The sequence below is a fragment of the Microcebus murinus genome, chromosome 12, assembly GCF_040939455.1.
Source record: "Microcebus murinus isolate Inina chromosome 12, M.murinus_Inina_mat1.0, whole genome shotgun sequence".
Taxonomy (NCBI): domain Eukaryota; kingdom Metazoa; phylum Chordata; class Mammalia; order Primates; family Cheirogaleidae; genus Microcebus; species Microcebus murinus.
In genome coordinates, this window is record NC_134115.1 from 9,716,058 (window position 1) to 9,735,449 (window position 19,392).

Below are 19,392 nucleotides of genomic sequence, written 5' to 3' on the forward strand. Positions count from 1 at the left end.
CCCTCCCATCACAGACATCCTCCACACTGTCCCCTCCCACCAGACATCCCCCACACTGTCCCCTCCCTCCACAGATGTCCCCCACACTGCCCCCTCCCTCCACAGACATCCCCTACACTGTCCCCTCCCCTACAGACGTCCCCCACACTGTCCCCTCCCTCCACAGACATCCCCCACACTGTCCCCTCCCTCCACAGACATCCCCCACACTGTCCCCTTCCTCCACAGACATCCCCCACACTGTCCCCTCCCTCCACAGACATCCCCCACACTGTCCCCTCCTTCCACAGACATCCCCCACACTGTCCCCTCCCTCCACAGACATCCCCCACACTGTCCCCTCCCACCACAGACATCCTCCACACTGTCCCCTCCCACCACAGACATCCCCCACACTGTCCCCTCCCACCACAGACATCCCCCACACTGTCCCCTCCCTCCACAGACATCCCCCACACTGTCCCCTCCCTCCACAGACATCCCCCACACTGTCCCCTCCCACCACAGACGTCCCCCACACTGTCCCCTCCCACCACAGACGTCCCCCATACTGTCACCTCCCCCACAGTCATCCCCAACACTGTCCCCTCCCCCACAGACATCCCCCACACTGTCCCCTCCCACCACAGACGTCCCCCACACTGTCCCTTCCCACCACAGCTGTCCCCCACTCTGTCCCCTCCCACCACAGGTGTCCCCCACACTGTCCCCTCCTCTCCCAGTTCACTTGCCCCTCCTGGCGAGCAGGCGGGCACAGACAAGCACGAAGGCGCTCCCGTGAGGACAGGCTGCAGGCCTGGCCAGGGCCCGTTGCCCCCTCCTCAGCTCCTCCCTCAAGGGCTTGTTTTGGGGAAAGTAAAACATGGTCAGCCACAGAGTCACGAGTTCCTGTTGTCCTCGCGGTGTGGGCAGGCACGCTCTGCCCCGACAGTGCCGGGCGCAACCTGCCTGTGGGGAGCCGCGCTGGCCGAGGTGGCTGCGCCAGGCCCGCAGGGCTCTGCTCAGCCTTGGGCACGTTAACGCGGGGACACCGTGGGTCCTGGAGTGAGAGCTGCTCCTCACAGCACCGGCACTGCCGTCAGGGAGTCTAGGGGAGCCACGGCCTCAGAGCCACCCACCGCCAGGACACCCCACGCCCCCGTGGGCAGCCCTTACCGCCTCGCTCCTCTTCGTCTGAGCTGCAGGACTGGGGACGAGCTTCCACGTCCCCAAGCCTCTGTGTGCCCATCTGTGCAGTGGGAACCTCGCTCTGGGACTCCTGGGGCAGGGGTTGGCATGGCAAGGCGCTGTCAAAGCACACTTGTCTCAGAAGTATTAACAGTTTTATGAATTTACTACCTTGCTGGAAGGTGCCCAGAATGTCTGGGTAAAGGTGGCACACTTAGTGAAGGTGACAGTGACAACTGGGTAAAGGTGACACCTGGTGAAGCTGATAGAGACACCAGCACAGGTGACAGATGCCTGGGAGAAGGGCATAGACAGGCATGATGGAAACATCCAGAGACAGGCAGGCCCACAGGCCTGTGGCCTGAGCAGGTCCGAGGCTGGCTCCACCTGAGACCATGGGGGACACACCTGGGCTGCCCGACGCCACTCGTGAGGCCCTGATCCCCCGAGTGAGGGGCCTGCCGGACACGCCTGTCCTCTGGACTTGGGCCTGCGGGCCTCCCAGGACCTGACTTTCCCCTTCCCTGTGACCCCCCCTTGCCCTGCTGCGAGGCCCACAGTCTAGTCCCAGCCCAGGCTGTCCTTGACCCCCTCCCAGCCCAGCCTGCGGGTCATGCCGACCTGGCCAGGCTGTGGCGCCCCGACCACCGGCTCAGCCTGACCCTTCTGTCGCCGCCAGCCTGGGCGTGCTCCACGGGCCTCCCGATGAGGCCCCGCCTGCCACCCACCTGGTCAGCCAGTGCCGAGACCAGGAATAAACTAAGTCCACACGGGAGTGGACGGCACCAGGGGCCACGCTTCCCTTCACCGGCCTTCCCGAGTCCCCACGCGCACGCTTGTTCTGCGCCCCCGCCCCGGGTCTAGGTGCTCACGGACAGAACATGCTGCTCCCTGCCTGAGGACTCCTTACCAAGCCGCCGTCAGCTCATCCTGCAGGTCCTGGGTAAAATGCCATCTGCTCCAGGAACCCTCCCAGCAGCCAGTAAGGAGAGCTGTTCCCGTGCCCAGAACCGAGCAGGGGCTGGCAGGGGCGCTGCGGTGGGGAGACGCCCATGACCACAGGTCAGGGTGAGGGGATGAGGGAGAGATGGAGGGCACGAGAAGGGTGTGAGGGAGAATGAGTGAGGAAAAGGGAGGGTGGAGGGAGCAAGTGGGGGAGGGGAGGAGCAGGGAGGGAGGGGTGTGGGTGGAGGTCGGGGAAGGGTGTTGTGCAGTGGGACGGGACCTGTTATTGAACCCGGGAGCAGATGGGTCACAGGCCAACGAGGACACGGGCACGTGGGCTCACGAGCTGGGAGCTGCCTGGAAGTGCAGCTGGGTCTTGCACAATTTGGGGCTCCAGTCTAGGGGCGATGACTGCGTTGACTCTGCAAACGCAGGGTCAGGTTTTTGAGGGGGGTGCTGACACCACCATAGTGTCGTGTTGCTGTTTCCAGTTCCCACTGGGTCAGCACCTTGTGAGCAGGGGCCTGCTGCTCCTTTGCAGATGGCTCACAGAGGTCTTGCCAATGTCCCCGAGCTGCTCCAAGGACGCTGGGGCCACCGCTGCCCCACTTTTATACAGACCCTAGGCCTGAGCAGCTGCAGGGCCACGGGTGGGCCCCGGACCCCCTCCCTGACACAGACAGGTGCGGGCTGCAGGGCTCAGGGCTCTCCTGATCCCTACTGGCCCCAGCTCCTGAGGGGTGCTAGGGAGATGGAGTGCTGGGCACACCGTGCTGTCACCATGGCCTGCGGGGCCTGGAAGGTCGGTGTGAGTAGAGACCGGTTGCAGGGAGCAGAGCCATGGAAGACACCAACCGTCCAGCAGTTGGGCTGTCTGGGGAAGCCCTGGTTACGCACGCACAGTGGGACCCGGAATCTTAACCTGGTCTGGGGCAGGGTCCTAGTGCCATCTTGCAAAGGCACGAGGGCGCGGAAGGGAGGGGGCTAAACCGGCTTAAATGTGCTCAGCTGCCGGGACGCTTCCCGCAGCCACACCAGCTCAACAGCGTCTGGACTCAGTGCTTTCCTAAAGCAAGTATTTGAGAGACAGAGAAGGAAAGTATGAAAGCCTTGGGCACTCTGATTTTTAACGGTAACGCAGTAGGGAGATAGGAATGACACCCAGTTAAACGTGGGTGGGAGGGAGGGTGCAGTACGAGTGGGAAGGCACAATGATCTTGGGTCGAGCAGCAAACAGCCACGGTCTCGATATGCCACCTGCAACCCCAGTCCAGCACCTCGCACCTGGGTGGTGGCAGTCACCCCCTCCCTGGTCCCCTGGCCCACCCTCCTCTGCTCAGGTGGAATAGATGGCCAGGTCCTCAAAGGGTAACGGCAGGTAAAGCAGAGCCTCCTGAGGGAGTGACCTGCAGCTCCAACAGGACTTAGAAGGCACGCCCAAATAAGCACGGTGCCTAAGGGCCACACAGGGCATCTAAGGGCTGAAGAAGCCCTCGCAAGTGGTTCCTGCAAGGGAGTGAGGTGCTGAGATTGGGCTTCCAGCTGGGACGGCACTACTTCCTGTCTTGGAATGACCATGGAGACCTACATCTACCTACCTATCTCCTACCTGTCATCTATCAATCTACCCGTGTCATCTACTTCTCATCTCCCACCCATGCACACATCCATCCATCATCCATCCTGTGTCCATCTACCTAATCATCCGTCTACATATCACAGGACGAAGGCTGGGAAAACAGCCCTCCCGTCTCACTCAGCCCACCTTGGTCACTCCCAGCTCTATGTGACTGCCCCCTACCTGTTGTGCCCCCGCCTCCACCAACCCCAGGCCCAGCTCACACCAGCCTCGGGGCTTGTGCAGGCTGTCCTCTGCCTGGAACATTCTTCCCAGACTTCTGCATGCCCCTCCCATCATCCCAGTGTTGCTGCTGACCTCCCTGCCCACCTCTCCTGAGCTCCCTGTGTGTCCCTCCATGGCCCTCCCAGCTCGGTGGGAACACCTTGTTTGCCCCTTGTTCACTCTCTAGGTCCCCTCATCATGGTGCCATCCCCTGTGAGAGCAGAGCTGGGTCCCCAGGGCAGGGTGTGCCGCAATGGACAGGTCAGGGTCCTGGGACCCCACGGGGGCTGTCACATCCTCCCAGAAGCTAGCTTAGCCTCAACCAGCTCCTGGGCCGCAGTTTTCTGTCCGCCCCTCGGCCACTGTGATGGGTGCATAGGGCCCAGCATACGTGGATGAGGGAGTGGGCTCTGCCCTAGACATTCACTGAGCACCTACTGCATGCTGGACAGGGCTGGGGGCAGGGCTGTGGGCACGGCCCACGGCAGGCAGTGGGCTCTCCAGCGGGGGAGCCAGGCCAGACCAGGGATCCCTAAGGAGGAGAAGCACAGACATGAATAGGGGGTGCCCCGCCCCACGCCCAGCTCCAGCAGAGCCCCTGGACCCTCAGGAGACCCAGTTGGCAGGGCCCTTGTTCTCAGGGTGCCGGCCCTGGACTGGGGTCAGGCTCTGACATTGGCTCCAGGGGGACCCCACCTGCCACACCCTCTAGCCCAAGGCACCAATGGGGGCCAGGACAGTGACCAGGGAGGGGCAGCATCGGACGGTGGTGTGCCCTTGGAGTGCCGGGAAGCAGCTGTCCGTGGGCAGCAGCACGTGCCGAGGGCTGAGGTGGGGAGCACACGGCAGCGAGGGTCAGAGCTGGTGCAGCGGCCGGCAAGATGGAGCCTGGGAGCAGTGGGTGGCAGGTGTGAGGTGGCTGGTGGGGGCTGGAGTAGGGGGAGGCCACTGGGGACAGGGACCGAGGGGGGTCAGGACACACACTCAACTTGGAACTGGGGTCTCCTCAGGTACTGAGGTGTTTTGTCAAAGATCAACCCGGCAACCAGACTTCAGACTTGGGGGGAGAGCCACGCCCTGTCCCCAAGGACCCTGGAGTCCAGCCTGGTTTATGGCCCAGGACTCACTGTAGCCATCTGGGTGCACCCTTCTGGCCCAACCCGGGTAAACTTCCTGTCCTGGCCAGAGGAGGAACTAAGCCAGTGTTGGCCAACATCCGGCTGCTGGGCTGTGAGACCACACTGGCCAGTCCACACTGCAGGCCACACGGGGCCACACGAGGGACTCGGCACCAGGTGGTACGCATCTAGGCCAGCCCCAGCTGGCTGCCCCTCACAGCCTGCAGCCACTGCCACATCACCGCCTTCGGAAGCACGTTTTGCACCCGCGTGTACGTCCTCACATCTTCCTTTTCAACTTAGAGCATCTTGGAACTCATTCCACATACCAACCACTTTTTAAAACTCCCTTTACGGAACAAACACAAAAGTGGAGAGAACAGTGCTTCTGTGGTGATCAACGCTATTTCCCTACTGCTCTTCCCCCGGAGCACTTTAAACAAAGCCCAGGCTTAGCTCATTTCACCCACGATGCTTCCCGACCACTTTCAGAACCAGGCTGCAGAGCTGGCCTGTCAGCCGGCACGCCAGGCTGCCGGGCGTCCTCGTGCTAAGGAACCGGCAGCTAGAACCACGCCGGGCTCGGGCTCAGCCGGGAGATGGGGCGAAAAGAAAAGTGAGGGGGAAGTGGGGCTTTGGGGGCTCTGGAGTCCTCACCCCCACACTGTGGCTCTGGAAGCCAGCTTGGAAGAGGAGAGAGAGACGCCAGGGAGACGCCAGGCATCTCACCTGGAGGGGGCTGGGGACGCAGGGAGGCAATGCAGGAAGGAAGACGGGCGGGCTGAACCCACCTCCACCTCAGGCCACCAGTGCCTGGTGTCCAGGGAGACGCGAGGCTGGGGCCGGGAGGCGCAGTGGGGAGAACAGGGTGGGCAGCAGGGGTCTGGGGAAGGACCAAGGACCAGGGAGCAGGGAGGGAGGGCTCAGACACTGGCAGCCTGGGAGCTGGGTGCCCTGGCGGGCAGGTCCCAAGAGGACCTGGTCCCAGCCTCTGCTCCCACGGAGAATGTCCCCACTGACCACAGGCATCCCCAGACCCGACTGCAAGGGAAGCAGCAAACAGACTCGGGTCAGAGGAGAGATTGGGATCCAGGACCTCAATAGGACAACGCCAAGTGTCAAGACACGATGAGAGTGCTGGAAATTGATGAGGGGTGGACAAAATACTGCTGCACACATGGCCCCTGCCAGGGGCTGCAGACATCTGCGACTTCAGACCCCTGCCTCTGTACCTCCAAACCTCACCCTGAGAGAGGTCAGGAGCCAGAAGGCTCCCCAAACCCAAGATTCAGGAGAAGACCCCTTGGCTGGAACCATGTGCTCCTGACGCCCCCCGCCTGGGGGGAGGGGCTGCAGCAGGGTCCGGCCTGGAGGGGACAGGATGGTGCAGGGAGCCCAGCAAGGAGGAACATGAGCTTTATTGGTCATTCTTAATTAGAAAAGGGGGTGCTCAGACCCTCACGGAGGGAGCTGGGCTCTGCCCAGCCACTGCTGGTGGAAGGTATGTGCGGGGCCTGCCGCCTGGCTCCCTCTTGATGGCCGCCGCGCCCGGCACTGAGGCCAGAGCCAGCAGCAACCACTAGGGCCAAAGGGCAGTGCTGGCTGTCCAGTGTCCCTGAGTTGGGAAGCAGGCAGAGGCAGGGCCCCCAGGGCAGGCCCATGGGAGGTGGGGACGCTGGCATGCCAGCAGGGGGAGGAGTCTCTCCTGGTCCTTCTGGGATGTCCTGAGACAGAGGCCGGCCCTGGGCCCTGGTCCAGGCCGTCCATGGACCTGCTGTGTACCCTTGGGCAGGTCAAGACCCTTCTCTGGGCACAGGTCTCTGCAGCTGTCCAGTTCTGACCTTCCGGGCCCTGTGGCCAGACCCCACGTGCCAGGAGGGAGCCACCTTCTGGTGAGAGCAGCTGAGAGACGGAGTGGCCTCCCACACTGCGGGCAGCTGTGGTCGGAGCAGCAGGTGGCCTGGGCTCTGGCGGTCTCGGGACTGCCACTCGCAGGGAGAACTCCTGGGTGGCTCCTAGGGTCTGGGCTGCCGGGCTGCGGGGAAGGCACAGTCTAGGGTCCTGGAAAGGAGAGAGAGAAAGGTTCTGAGCCCGTCCTGGTGGCCAGCCTGTGAGCACTGGGCCGTCTTAACACTTGGACACAGGAAAAAGGGACTGATTCTGACAAGGGAGACACGTCAAAGCTCTCTAAGCCTGTTTCTCCTCTGGAAATGGGATGAAGACAGCATTCCTGGGTCACTGCCAGGATCAGGATTTAAAGGCCTGGCCCAGGGTTCGGGGGGCAGGCAGCCACCCCTGACTTCTCTGGCTCCTCCAACAACAGGATATGGAGCGGCCTTGGACTTGGAGCCTCTGAGGGCAGCCCTGAGGGCCTCGCTGGGTCTGTGTGTGGCTCTCAGGCCCTAGCACCCTCCTCCCAGCAAGCAGAGGACTGATGCTTGGGGAGGGCCGAGGACTGTGGTCAGGGCACATGGCAGGTGACTAATTAATAAATGGCCTAGCCACCACACTCTGAGCAAGAGAGCAGGCTGGCATCCAGGGGTTCTGTAGGGGACAACTGAACAAACCAGGGATGCAGCCAGGCAGTGGGGCTTCCTGGATGCTGGTCCCAACGAGGGGCAGCTGCAAGTTCCATAGCCAGGGCACCAGGAACCATCATGTCCCAAACCGGGAATGGCCATGGGATCCTGGGAGACCACGGGAGGGATGGCTGGGCGGACAGCAGACACTCCCGACTTAGCCGCCTGGCCCAAGGCCTGGCTCCAACGCCCCACCTCATCATTCACTATGGCCACTTTGAAAAATTTTCTCTTATGTCCTGTTGACTCACAGGTGCTCTGCCCCGAGCACAGACTGCTCCTGTCCACTCTGCCATGGGGCATCACTGGTGAAGAGATGGCCATCTGTCAGGAATGCCCACCCCTCCCGTGGCAGCTCACCTCGGGGACAAACCTGAGGAATGACCGCTAGGCCTGAGGCCGTGTGAACTGTGGTGTGTACAACTCTGGCCCGAGGCCACCCCAGGTCTCCCTGCGGGTCCTGCTCCCAGGCTGTGTGTCTTCAGGCAGATGCTCACCCTCTCTGAGCAAGGACCTAGGGTGTAGCTGAGTGTGGTATGGGAAGTGCTTCTTCCACTGGGGGCCTCGTCCTGTGTTTGAGAAGGGGGATGGCCTCAGCCTACGTCTGTCCCAAAGCAGGCGGGTGATGCAAGGCCCAGTAAAAGGCAGACTTGAGGTGTCACAGGGGCTCCAAGTGACGAGATCCTGAATCCTGACTTATTAAGAGAAACCAGAAATCTTGTTTTCAAGTCAGCTCTCGGATGTTTGAATGGTGGCTCCAAAACACACTTGCCTAAACACTGTGACCAGGCGGTGTTGCCAGTACTGGCTTCAAGGCAGCAGCCACGTGTAGGCCATATGGGTGTGGACGAGGGTGCCCCTGGCCTGGGGAGGCCCCCAAGGCTGGCTGGCTGGGGCTCACCGCGCCCCGAGAGCCTCCTACAGCCGCAGCAGTGAACGACAGCGGACCTCGTGCCCCTCCGCCAGCTCACCTGGGTGCCCTACTGCTGGGGCGCCATGTCCATGATGGGCTTCTGGACCCCAAAGGCCGTGATGAAGATGTTGACCACCACGATGATGAACACCAGGCCCGTGGCCAGGTTGTTGAGGAAATCCAGCTTGGCGTGCTTCTCCGGGTTGTTGAGGTCGTACTTGACTGCGGGGAGAGGGGTGGACGGTGACGAGGGCAGCCCTGACAGGCGCCCAGCCTGGGGTTGGTGCAGGGAGACCCGCCCCGAGGGCTGCACGCCCAGCTGCGCTGAGTGGACGTCACAGGGCCCTCAGCCACATTTAGAACGAGTTTTGTCTCCCCGAGAAAAATACACCTGCTGATAACAGGGCCTCGGGCCGGGGCAGCCCGCCATCTGCGACCACACCTTTTGCAGCCCCTGCACTTTCTTCATGCTCCACTGACGCGAGGGCAGGCCAAGCACTGAGGTCATGGAGCTAAAGACACCACTTCTGGACGGCAACCCGAGCCAGGTTTGGTTTCTAAGGCAAATGCGCTGAGCCCCTCGTGTGCCTTAATCTTCACAACTGATCCATGCAACGGCCACGGCTCTATTTCTAGGCCCATTTTACAGGTGGGAAAACTGAGCCCCCAGAAGGTTCGGTCACTAGGCCAAGGTCACATAGCCAGCAGGAGGCCCAGGAGGAACCACCCAGACCCTTGCTGCTCCTGACGAGGACCCCCACCTGGATAGGCAGCAGGGCCCGCTGGGGCCCTGGCAGCTGAAGGGCAGCCTCCCCTGGACACCCCAGGGGACACCCAGGGAGCCCAGCCCCACCTTCCCACCAGGGCAGACCCTCTGTCTGTCTGCCCGTCCACTGGAGGCAGCTGGTCTGAGGCAGAGGTGACAATATTTAGATCCTTAGTTTGGGGGAAGACTGGAATATTGGAGGCTACAGCTGGCACTCTGGGTTTTCATACAAAAATAGCAGGGCTAATTACTGGTCACTCTGCCCAGAGAGAGGCTGATTGGGGTGAAGAGTCCCCTCCCACACCTCTTGGGCCCAGGGTCCCTCTGACACCCCCTTGGGGACCCAGGGCCCCTCCCACACCTGGTCATACCTCCTAGGCCCAGGGTCTCCTTCTGTACCTACTGGGCTCAGGGTCCCCTCCCACACCTCCTGGGGGCTCAGGGTCCCCTCCCACACCTCCTGGGGGCTCAGGGTCCCCTCCCACACCTCCTGGGGGCTCAGGGTCCCCTCCCACACCTCCTGGGGGCTCAGGGTCCCCTCCCACACCTCTGTGGAACGTGGCTGTTCCTTTCATCACTAGATAATCGTCACTACAGACAGCCATAGCCAAGGCTGGGGACACTGAGAGTAGAAGGCCAGCCCCTCCTAGGCCGTGAGGACTGGCATGGCTGGCCCATCTGGCGGCACGGATCACCGACAGCCCAGAAAAGCAGTCGCCCCACTCCCACGGGCACAGGTCCTGACGCCAGCCCACTCTGGCTCTTCCCGAGTGCAGCGTGGGGAGGGGCCGTTTCCGGGACTGCACGCCCGTGAGGAGGGCAGGGGCGCAGCGGCGCCTTGAGAGCTGAGTGTGCAGGGTGGTGAGCACCCCTCCCGGGCGCATGAGCACACGCCAGGGGCCCAGCCTGCCCCGCCAGGCACCTACCGAGGAAGATGAGCAGCACGCCCACGCCAATCTGCAGCGCCAGGGAGATGGAGATGAGGACCACCAGGGGCACATAGAAGGCGAAGCTGGGGCCCTGCTCCACGACAGCCTTCAGCTGGGACGCGTTGGCCATCAGCAGGGCGATGTCCAGCATGCTCTCGGCCGCGCTCTTCTTGTTGGCATAATGGTTCACGTTGATGGGCTGGTGCCTCCGGCCCCAGCGGGACGGCTGCAGGGAGGGGCACGGTCAGCGGGCCAGTGGGGGAGTGGGGTGGGGTCGCCCTGCAGGTGAGGGCTTCTCTTGCCCCTGCCTTGGTAAGTGCTTATTACTCTAATGACAGGCCTTGAGAATGCGCTCGGCCTCTACAAAACCTTCCCTAGGAATACAGTCCTGGAGAGAAAGGAAACACAGAACAGCAACCTCAGCACACACACGCTGGATTCTGACTGGCAAATGCATGCTCCACAATCCCTGCCCTCCTGCAGGCAAGGCGGCTCCTCCCTGCCCGCTGCGCCCAGGCCTGCTGCGCCCCAGGCCTCCCCTGCCCTGGGATCTGGGCTCCGGGTTGGTGCCAGGAGGGAAGTGACGAGCAGGCAGATGGACCCACGCATGCTGGCCCAGGCATGAAACAAGGGCCGAGACTGCCTCTGCCACCTCCCAACCTCCCAGCCTTGGGGCCCCACAGGCCCCTCAGTCCCCCAAGCCTCAGCATGGGCCCTGAGAAAGGTCTGACCACCTCACCAGGCCGCTGTGAGCAGCAGGGCACTGGCTGAGGTGGGGCGCTCAGAGCCCACCACCCCCCTGCATGCAGCAGGCGTTCAATACATGTCTCAGCATATCATATACAGTTGAGCTTAGCTTCCTCCTTAATTTTCAGAGTAGTAACACAGGGATACAAGTTTTGATCACTTTTCCTGGCCCCACACATCATCCGATGACGTCCCTCTGCTCTGGGGGTAGGAGGCTGGGCTGGTAGGGGCCCTTCCCTGTTGTCTCAGGCTCCGAGGCTCCACCCAGAGACCACTGCCTCCAGGAAGCCTCCCAGGACTTCCCGTGGCAGGACACAGCCCTCTCTCCTGCCATGGGGAGGTCACCTCTCCGGGCTGGCCTGTTTCATTCCAAGGCAACTCCAAGCACCCGGCTTCAACTTTCTTTCAAGCCAGAGTCCATCCTCATCAAGCTGCCCTTGTTGGGCCCCTCCGCAGCTACCCAGAACAAACCCGCCACTTCCTCAGCCCTGGCCCTCTGCTCACAGGTGCCCCAAGCCACCAGGCCCTGGACCACAGCCTCCTAGGACAGGTACACCTTGCTAGAGGCAGCCCTGAGAACCCACTGCTGGTGGCAGGCCTCTTGGGACCTGCTCTGGAAGATCCTGTTTCCGGGCTCATGAAATATGCAGGGTGGGAGAGCAGGGTGCTGCAGGGCCAGGCAAGGAGGGGCGGGCACGGGCACCTGGGCCTCAGCTTTCTGCAGCCTAGAAACCCCCACAGTGAAAAACACACGAGGCTGCTGATACGGAACTAACAGAGGAGGGGAGCCTTGCTTTATGGTGTGTATTTTTACGTTAAATTTCATCTAAAATTGTGCGCCCAAGAGGAATGGAGGGAGGGCAGTGGGGGACACAGGTGGGCTCTGCTGCCTGCACCTGGGCCCGGACGCTCCAACAACCTGGCTTCAGCGTCAGCTACTCTCTAAGTTAGCAAGTTCACTTGGGTCAAATCCTAGACACCATCGTGCACGGGGACAGCCACCTCCACCCAGGGCCTTGGTGGTGCTCTCTGGTCACTCCACACGTACCCTGAAGCCCCTCTGGGGTCTCTGCTTTGGCCTCTGCTGCACTGGGCCTCGCACTGCGCTCCTCGCTCCCAGCCTGCCCCAGGCCCCGCACGCCCAAGGCATGGCTGCTCCCCCCAGGCGGCCGAGAGGCTGGGCACAAAGGGTCCGTGCTTAAAGGGCCTGTGGCAGCACTGAGGTCCGTCCCCAGCTCTGCTCTCCCTAAGCTGCCTGGCTGGCCACGCCCCATCACGTGTGTGCTCTGTGGGTGCAGAGCATCCTGGAAGCTGGCCACGCCCCATCATGTGTGTGCTCTGTGAGTGCAGAGCATCCTGGAGGCTGGCCACGCCCCATCATGTGTGTGCTCTCTGGGTGCAGAGCATCCTGGAGGCTGGCCACGCCCCATCACGTGTGTGCTCTGTGGGTGCAGAGCATCCTGGAGGCTGGCCACGCCCCATCACGTGTGTGCTCTGTGGGTGCAGAGCATCCTGGAGGCTGGCCACGCCCCATCACGTGTGTGCTCTGTGGGTGCAGAGCATCCTGGAGGCTGGCCACAGTGGCACATGCTCCTAAGTTTCATAAACCTAAGTACCAAAATGCCTTCCCTTGAGGCCGCCCTAATGCTCACCTGGGTCCCCATCCCAGCACCTGTCATTAAGAGAAAAAAGCCAAGTACAGACCCCGTGAGGAGTTTCTAACTTCTGAGAAGGCATGTACATAGACATGTGTGCACATAAACATACATCCACACACACATTCATACATATACACACTCATGTACATGCATACAGACTCTCCACACACAAATGCACACACATAAACACACACTTGTGCACACACCACACAAACACATGCACAGATACACAAAACACACATGTGCAAACATATATGTACACAATACACACATGAACATAATACAGCATGTACACTGTATAAACATACACATGTACACAATACACATGCACACACAGATGTGTGCACACACATCCACATCACATGTATAACACATACACATCTGCACACAACACAAAACATACATGTACAATCTATATGCACACATCCATAAACAGACTCACGTCCCAGGCTAACCCTGTTGACCTCTGGGGAGGAGGAAGCCCCTGCTACCCTGAGCTCTTTGGAACCGTTTAAATATTTCACAGCCACACAGTCATGAGGAACGTTCGGAGACAGGAATGAGGACCACCAGCTGCGGAGCCTCAGCTCTCCCGACCTCAGCTCTGAGCACTGCCAGCCACAGGGAGCCTGTGCCCCTGCTGTCCTCACACTGCTGTCCTTACCACTTTAGGTGGGTAAACTGAGGCTCAATGAGGGAAGCTCCTTATACAAAGCCACATAGCAAGTGAGGGCTGGGCTAAGACTTGAACCCAGGTCCCTGGGCTCTGAAGTCCTGGCAGCTGACACCACTGTCCCCTCAGGGTCTGGGGCTACCCTACAGAGTCTGAGCTCTTGAGGGCTCCCTGCCCCAGGCTTCAGCTGTGTGACTAAGGACAGCTGGCCCTGCTCTGAGCCTCAGTCTCCCATGTGTGCCATGGGGCTGCACAGCAGACACTCTAGAATGGCCTCAGAGCCACAGGTGGCCAGCACAGGCCCCGACCCATGCGCCCCTCCTGGTGAAGGGCACTTCTAGTCCATCCAGCCAATTGCTTCCTGCTCAACTTGCATGATGATAAGGAGGGCCCAGGGACTGGGTAGACCTCTGCATCAGGGTCACGCACAGCCCTGTGGCCTTGACAACATGCGCCTTCTCTGCTGGCCTCAGTCTCCCCAACTATACATCTGGGCCCAAACTCTGAGAAACCCTGCCATGCACTAAATGGGAGGCTGTGCTACTCTCCCATTTTACAGACCAGGAGACTGAGGCTCAGAGCGGGTTTGTCCTGGGCCACCTTGAGGGAGGGGCAGATCAGAATTTGAACCCAGGACTATGTGCCCCAAACTTAGGGCTGCCCTAGGACATGACACAGCAGGCATCCACACTAGGCAGTGAGACCACTGAGGCTGTGTAGGCTGATGGGGGGTTCACGCAGGTGGGGAGGGGCTACAGGGCTGATCTGCTTCCCTGTCACTAACCTCGCTGCTCTGGGCCTTGGAGCTGACAAGTGCACAGGCCAGTCCCAGAGAGGGCAGAACCAACCCCTGGCCTTGGGCGCTTTCCACTGTCTCGGGACGGGCCTGAGGGCGGCTGGGGCCCATCCTCCACAGGTTGGGGAGCCCTGTGGACTGACTGGCTGCCAGGAGCTAATTTGGGTACCCTTTTGGGTACCCAAGACCTGTGCTCATGGCCTGGGCAGCACAGGGAACAAACACCTGGTTAACGTGTTCCCAGGAGACTTCCTCAAAACCTCCACAGCACTAAGAGCTGGAGTGAAGCCAGATAGGAAGGAGGCGTGGTGAGGGCCGGCTCCCCACGCTACCTTCTGTGGACAGCCGGCCTCACCTTCACAGGCTGCAGGTGGGGGGCCAGACCACGTGGTCCTAGGGCCACTCCACTGAGTGTCCTCAGCTCGGGCAAGAGGGGGTCTGGCACAGACACAGAACTTGAACCAGGCCTGCTGCACCCCCGGGCCTGGCTCTGGCCATAGTGTAACCAGGTGCTCTGGCCCACCCAGGGCTCAGATGCGAGGAGACAGGGGCAGGCTGTGGCCAACAGCGGGGCCCCACAAACGTGATGAAGTGCATCAGTCCCCTTCCAAGGGCCAGCGAGGAGCGGGGCTCAGCGCGGTCGCAGCATCTCCTCTACCTGGCCCGATCCTGCCGTACCACTGACCAGCAGGATGACCACCCTGCCTCAGTTTCCTCATCTGTAAAATGGGCAGGCAGGGATGTGGAGGGGGCTGAAAGGGGCAGGCTCAGAGGCTCCGTGGCTAGTCGGAGCACACAACATGGGAGGCAGGACTGGGATGCTCCTCCTCCTTGACACCTGGCTCTCACCACTTTGCAAGACGCCACCTCCCCAACGAACTCTACCAACTCACGATAAGCTGCACACACACAAAATAACAGTGACAAGGAAAAGATAGGACAGTTGTCCTGTCTTGTCCTGAGCTGCGCAGGACCCAGATGGCCTGGGGTCTGAGTCTAGCCCTGGCCACCTGTTGCTTGCCTGCTCAGGGGCCCTTCCCCTCGGGCTGCAGGCACCAGCAGATGGGAGGGGACCTGAGAAATGAGGACCCCCTTCCCTCCCACCATGTGCCCGACCTGCCTGGGGTCTCAGCATCCTCCATCTGCCCCACCAGCGTGGGGGCGTGAACTGCTGGGCCCAGCCCCCAGATGCCACACAGACAGGCCTGGGCTGGTTTTGGAGCCCAGCCATCAGAGGCCCATGCTTACAATGTCCCCCGCCCGGCCAGCCCAGGAAGCAGCTCTCCGAGAGGGTCTCCCGGCTCCGTGTCTGGCAGGAAACCCCAGCAAGACAGCAGGAAGCACTGGGAGGCGGGGTCCCCATGGCAGCTGGGCTAGGGCTGGGCCAGGCAGACCCACTTCTCTCAGACTCAGCACTGGCCAGGAATGTCCCTGAGGCCACACTAGGGTCAGCTTTCAGAACTTGTCCCAGATCCTATCAGCCTCTGGAACTGCCAGGAAAGCAGAAATGAGAAAACGAAGAAACTTCCCCTGAGTAGCTAAGGCCGCGCACGGCCGTCTATGCAGGGCACGAAAGCATGCCGCCAGGGACGAGGCCTCTTGGCCCGGGTGTGGTCCAGGAACCTGCACCCTCTGGGGCTGTGAAGGGCAGGAAGGTGAGGCTGGCACCAGAGGGCCATGTTCCAGCCCTGTCCTGGCCACCTCCCTGAAACCTGGTCACCTCACTGCCTCACGACACCCCAGGGCATGACACAGTTGCAGGCCATCTTCACATTAAAATTGGCGTTCACTTTCCTTCTGCCGCCAGCCAACAGAGCCTGACTCGATCCCTGGGCTCTGACAGGGGCCCTCAGGTGAAGGGCCACAGGGGCGCCAGGCGCGTGAGTGGGCATGCGTAGAGCCGCCCACTGCCCTGCCCGACACGGCCCCGCTGGGCGCCTCTGCCCAGGCCTCACATGTGCGACTCCTCCCTGAGCCTCAGCCCCCTGCGAGGTGAGCACTTGTGCCGCATTTCACAGAAGAGGAATCAGGCCCTCCTGGGGCCCGCCCTGGGCACAGTGCTTCCTGTTCTGAGCCACTGCCGAGAGTGAGCTCTGGGAAAGGTCTCCGAGGCAGGTGGGAAATGAGGATGTCAGTGCCCAGTGCCAGGCTCGGCTCCGCACACTCCGCGTACACCAGCCATTTAGCCCTCACCACGACTCTCCGGCGGAGGCACTGCTATCACCCCCCCTCACCGAGGAGAAACTGAGACACAGAGTGCTGACATGATGTGCCCGAGAAACAGCAAAGCAGGGTCCTAAGGGTGGGAAGGGGAATGGGGTGCTGGGTGGGCCTGGGGCCCCCAGCCTAGGTGAGCAGAGTGGCCCTCCAGGCTGGCCACCCCTGGAGGAAACCTCCTGCCTGTGACCAGAAACTCCCCAGGAGGAATGTACTCATCCTCCGAGCAGCTCACGGCCATTCCACAGATCCCCGGCCACCAGACTGTGACTGGACTCATCCAGCCTGGCCTCCCATCCCCCCACCTCCTACCCAGCCCTGCACGTGCTTGGTGGTCCAGCCTCTGGGCCTTTGCTCCTGCTGTTCCCTCTGCCTGGATGCCCATTTGCACATCTCTGAAGGCCAGACCGCCACACCTTCCCATCCCCCAGGGCCTAGTGCCAACGTCTCCGCCTCCATTGGAAGCCTCCCTGACCCTAGGTCCACCCACCAGGGTGGCCTGCCAGCCCCTCGGGAATTCCACACTTTGCCTTAGCTTCTCTCACCCTGTCTGGCTGGTCTGCTCTCCGACCATAGCTCAGAGGGGTAGGGCTGTGTCTCCCTCCCCTCTGGTCCCCAGATTCAAGACAGGGATCCCTGAACAAGCCCAACCCAATCTCCCCTTGGCCTGAGATGTGCCGACACCCCAAGGAGGCACAGCCCATCTTGCTGCCTGCAGAGGTGAACAGAGACTGCATTGAGTGGAGGGCAAAGGACACAGGGACAAAGACCAAGGTCAAGGTAGGGGACAAGCAGAAACCCTCCCTTTCAAAATAGCTTCCAAACCACCCTTATTTGTTACCTGATTTGCCTCCCCCACTTTCCTGAAGGCCAGCAGGGCTCATTTTTTTCTCCCCTTTTAAGGCCATGTATAGAAGGCCCAGAGAGGTGCAGCAACCTCCCCAAGGACACACAGCTAGAGTTATCTGCCCCTGTCCATTGCTCCAAAGTGCTCACACACTGGGGTAGGGCCAGGTCCCTGGGGGCTCACATACTGGTCAAGTCCCATGGTATGATGGCTCCTGTCTGTCCTCAGTTTCCTCTAACACAGGGACAAAGGCTATGCAACCCTAGAGCTGCCCTCCCACCTGCAGATCCTGGAGCCTCTCCTCCCTGTCCCCACAACTCGGACTGGTTTATCAACACCTGTGTAGCCTGTCTTTGCCCCAGACTGGTCACACCATTGAGAATCCTGGAAAAACCCAGCAGGCTGCTGTTCTCTGCCCCCATCCCAGGGGAGGGGGAGTGGTCGGAAGTCCAAAGTCAACAAGTCATCAGAGGCCCATGCCAGGACCTTGCAGCAAACACAAGGCACTCAGTAAGTGCTGGATGAAGAAGTGTGGGGCACAGGACCTTGGTCAGCTCAGGCCCTGCTGCAGTAGCAGGGGCTGCAAGTTGGGGTTGGGGGTCCGGACCAGGGTGAACCAGGTCTATTGCAGGGGTCAGTGACCCCTGCCAGAGCCCGCCTCCCACTCACAGCGCTGGAGGCCCAGCAGGGCAAGCTCTGCACAGGCCCCGGCGCCTGTGTGTGGACACCCTCAAGGCTGCGTGTGATGTCTGTTTCTCAGGCAGGTGAGTGGCGGGTGGAGTAGGGGCCACAGCAGGTCCCCGTTCCCCGCCAAGGCACGCATCAGATTGTGTGGGCACTGTGACGTAACTGTCTGCCGGCTGCTGGCCTGGAGCCCGGGAGGCTGTGACTCCTCTCCATACACCCTGGGGCGCAACGTGCGGAGGAGGCGGCACGGCGAGGCTGAAGTTAGAGGGAGGTGCGGAAGGTTGGGGAGGCCGGGTTAGGGGCAGCAGACGCCAAGAGCGAGCACGGCTTAGCGGGCGGGAGACCGCAGCGCGGCTGCCCGCCCCACGCCACCGCGCCCGCTCACCTGGCCGGGTGGCCCGAGAACCCGAAGCCACCGCTCTGGCCCCCGACAGGGTGGCAGGGACTAGGCCCGGGGCGAGGCGTCCTCACCACCCCGCAGTGCGGACGCGGCGCGCCCCGGGCCCCGTGCCCACAGGTGCCCGGGGAGCCGCCGGCGCGGGCCCAGAGAGGGCGGTGCGGGCCAAGGTCACACAGCGGTTGGGGGGAGTCTTACCAAGGCGTCCGGGGAACCGGGCGAGCCCGGGCGCAGGTCGCCGTTAAGTTCGTACTCCTCGGGCCCCGAGTCCATGGTGCGCCCGCCCAGGCCGCCTCGTTCAGGCGGCCTCTGCTGCCCGGTCCCGGCTGCGCGCCCGGCCGCGGCCCGCCCCCAGGCCCGCCCCTGGCCCGCCCCGCCGCCAGCGGCCGCCCGCAGACTCCGCCTCCCCCGGGCGGAGGGCGGCCCTGGAGGGGCGCGCGGGCTGGGACGGTGCCCCCTCCGGCCTGAGACGCCGGAGGGACGCGGGGCTCGGCGCCCGGTCCCCGGTCCCGCGGTGGCCGCAGAGGAGCCCGCTTTGCGCTCTGCCCCCAGGGACCTGGCCACAGGGTCGTGGGCAAGGCAGCTTCCCTCCCCCCACCCCGCCCGGCCCACGTCGTGGCGTAGACTCTTTAATCCATAAAGTGAGGCCGAGAACCAGCCCTTCCCTGGCCTCTGCAAACGCCAGGAAGGTGAGCGGGCGTTGCCGCTGCTGCCGGTGTTTGGGTGTTCCCGGGCAGGGCTCGCCCCGGACCGCAGGGCTCGCCGGCGCAGAGCCCGCCACGCACACTGCACCCGAGCGTCGCGCGTGGGGCCAGGCTCCCCGGCTGTGGCCGCGTCCCGCCGTCTCAGCCTGGGCTCTCCCGCCTGGGAGCCGGGGGTTGCGAGGGCCGGCACAGCCTCGTGGAGGGGCAGGAGGGAGGCGCGCAGGGCGTCAGCGTCGGTTGGGCCCTCCTTGGTGTCAGTCCCTCCCGCCTGCTGGAGCATCCTCTGAGGCCTGACCGCCTTGCCCTGCGGCGGCACCCTGCGTTCAAGCCAGGCTTTGGGGCCGGCAGAGCAGCTCTTGGCTCAGTCAGCCGTACTTTCCCAGCGCGGCCTGGTGGGCCTCTCCCA

General features: G+C 62.3%; 1 protein-coding gene across 1 annotated transcript; it reads right to left on the bottom strand.

The window, feature by feature from the left end:
• Positions 1-6,473: 6,473 nt before the first annotated feature.
• On the bottom strand, positions 6,474-18,639 carry NINJ1 (ninjurin 1). Its single transcript, XM_012747158.2, has 4 exons — positions 18,481-18,639; positions 10,258-10,486; positions 8,624-8,787; positions 6,474-7,134 (listed from the first exon to the last, which is right to left on the bottom strand). The coding sequence occupies exons 1-3, from the start codon at positions 18,553-18,555 to the stop codon at positions 8,633-8,635; spliced, it is 459 nt and encodes a 152-aa protein (XP_012602612.1). The 5' UTR covers positions 18,556-18,639; the 3' UTR covers positions 6,474-7,134; positions 8,624-8,632.
• Positions 18,640-19,392: the final 753 nt, after the last annotated feature.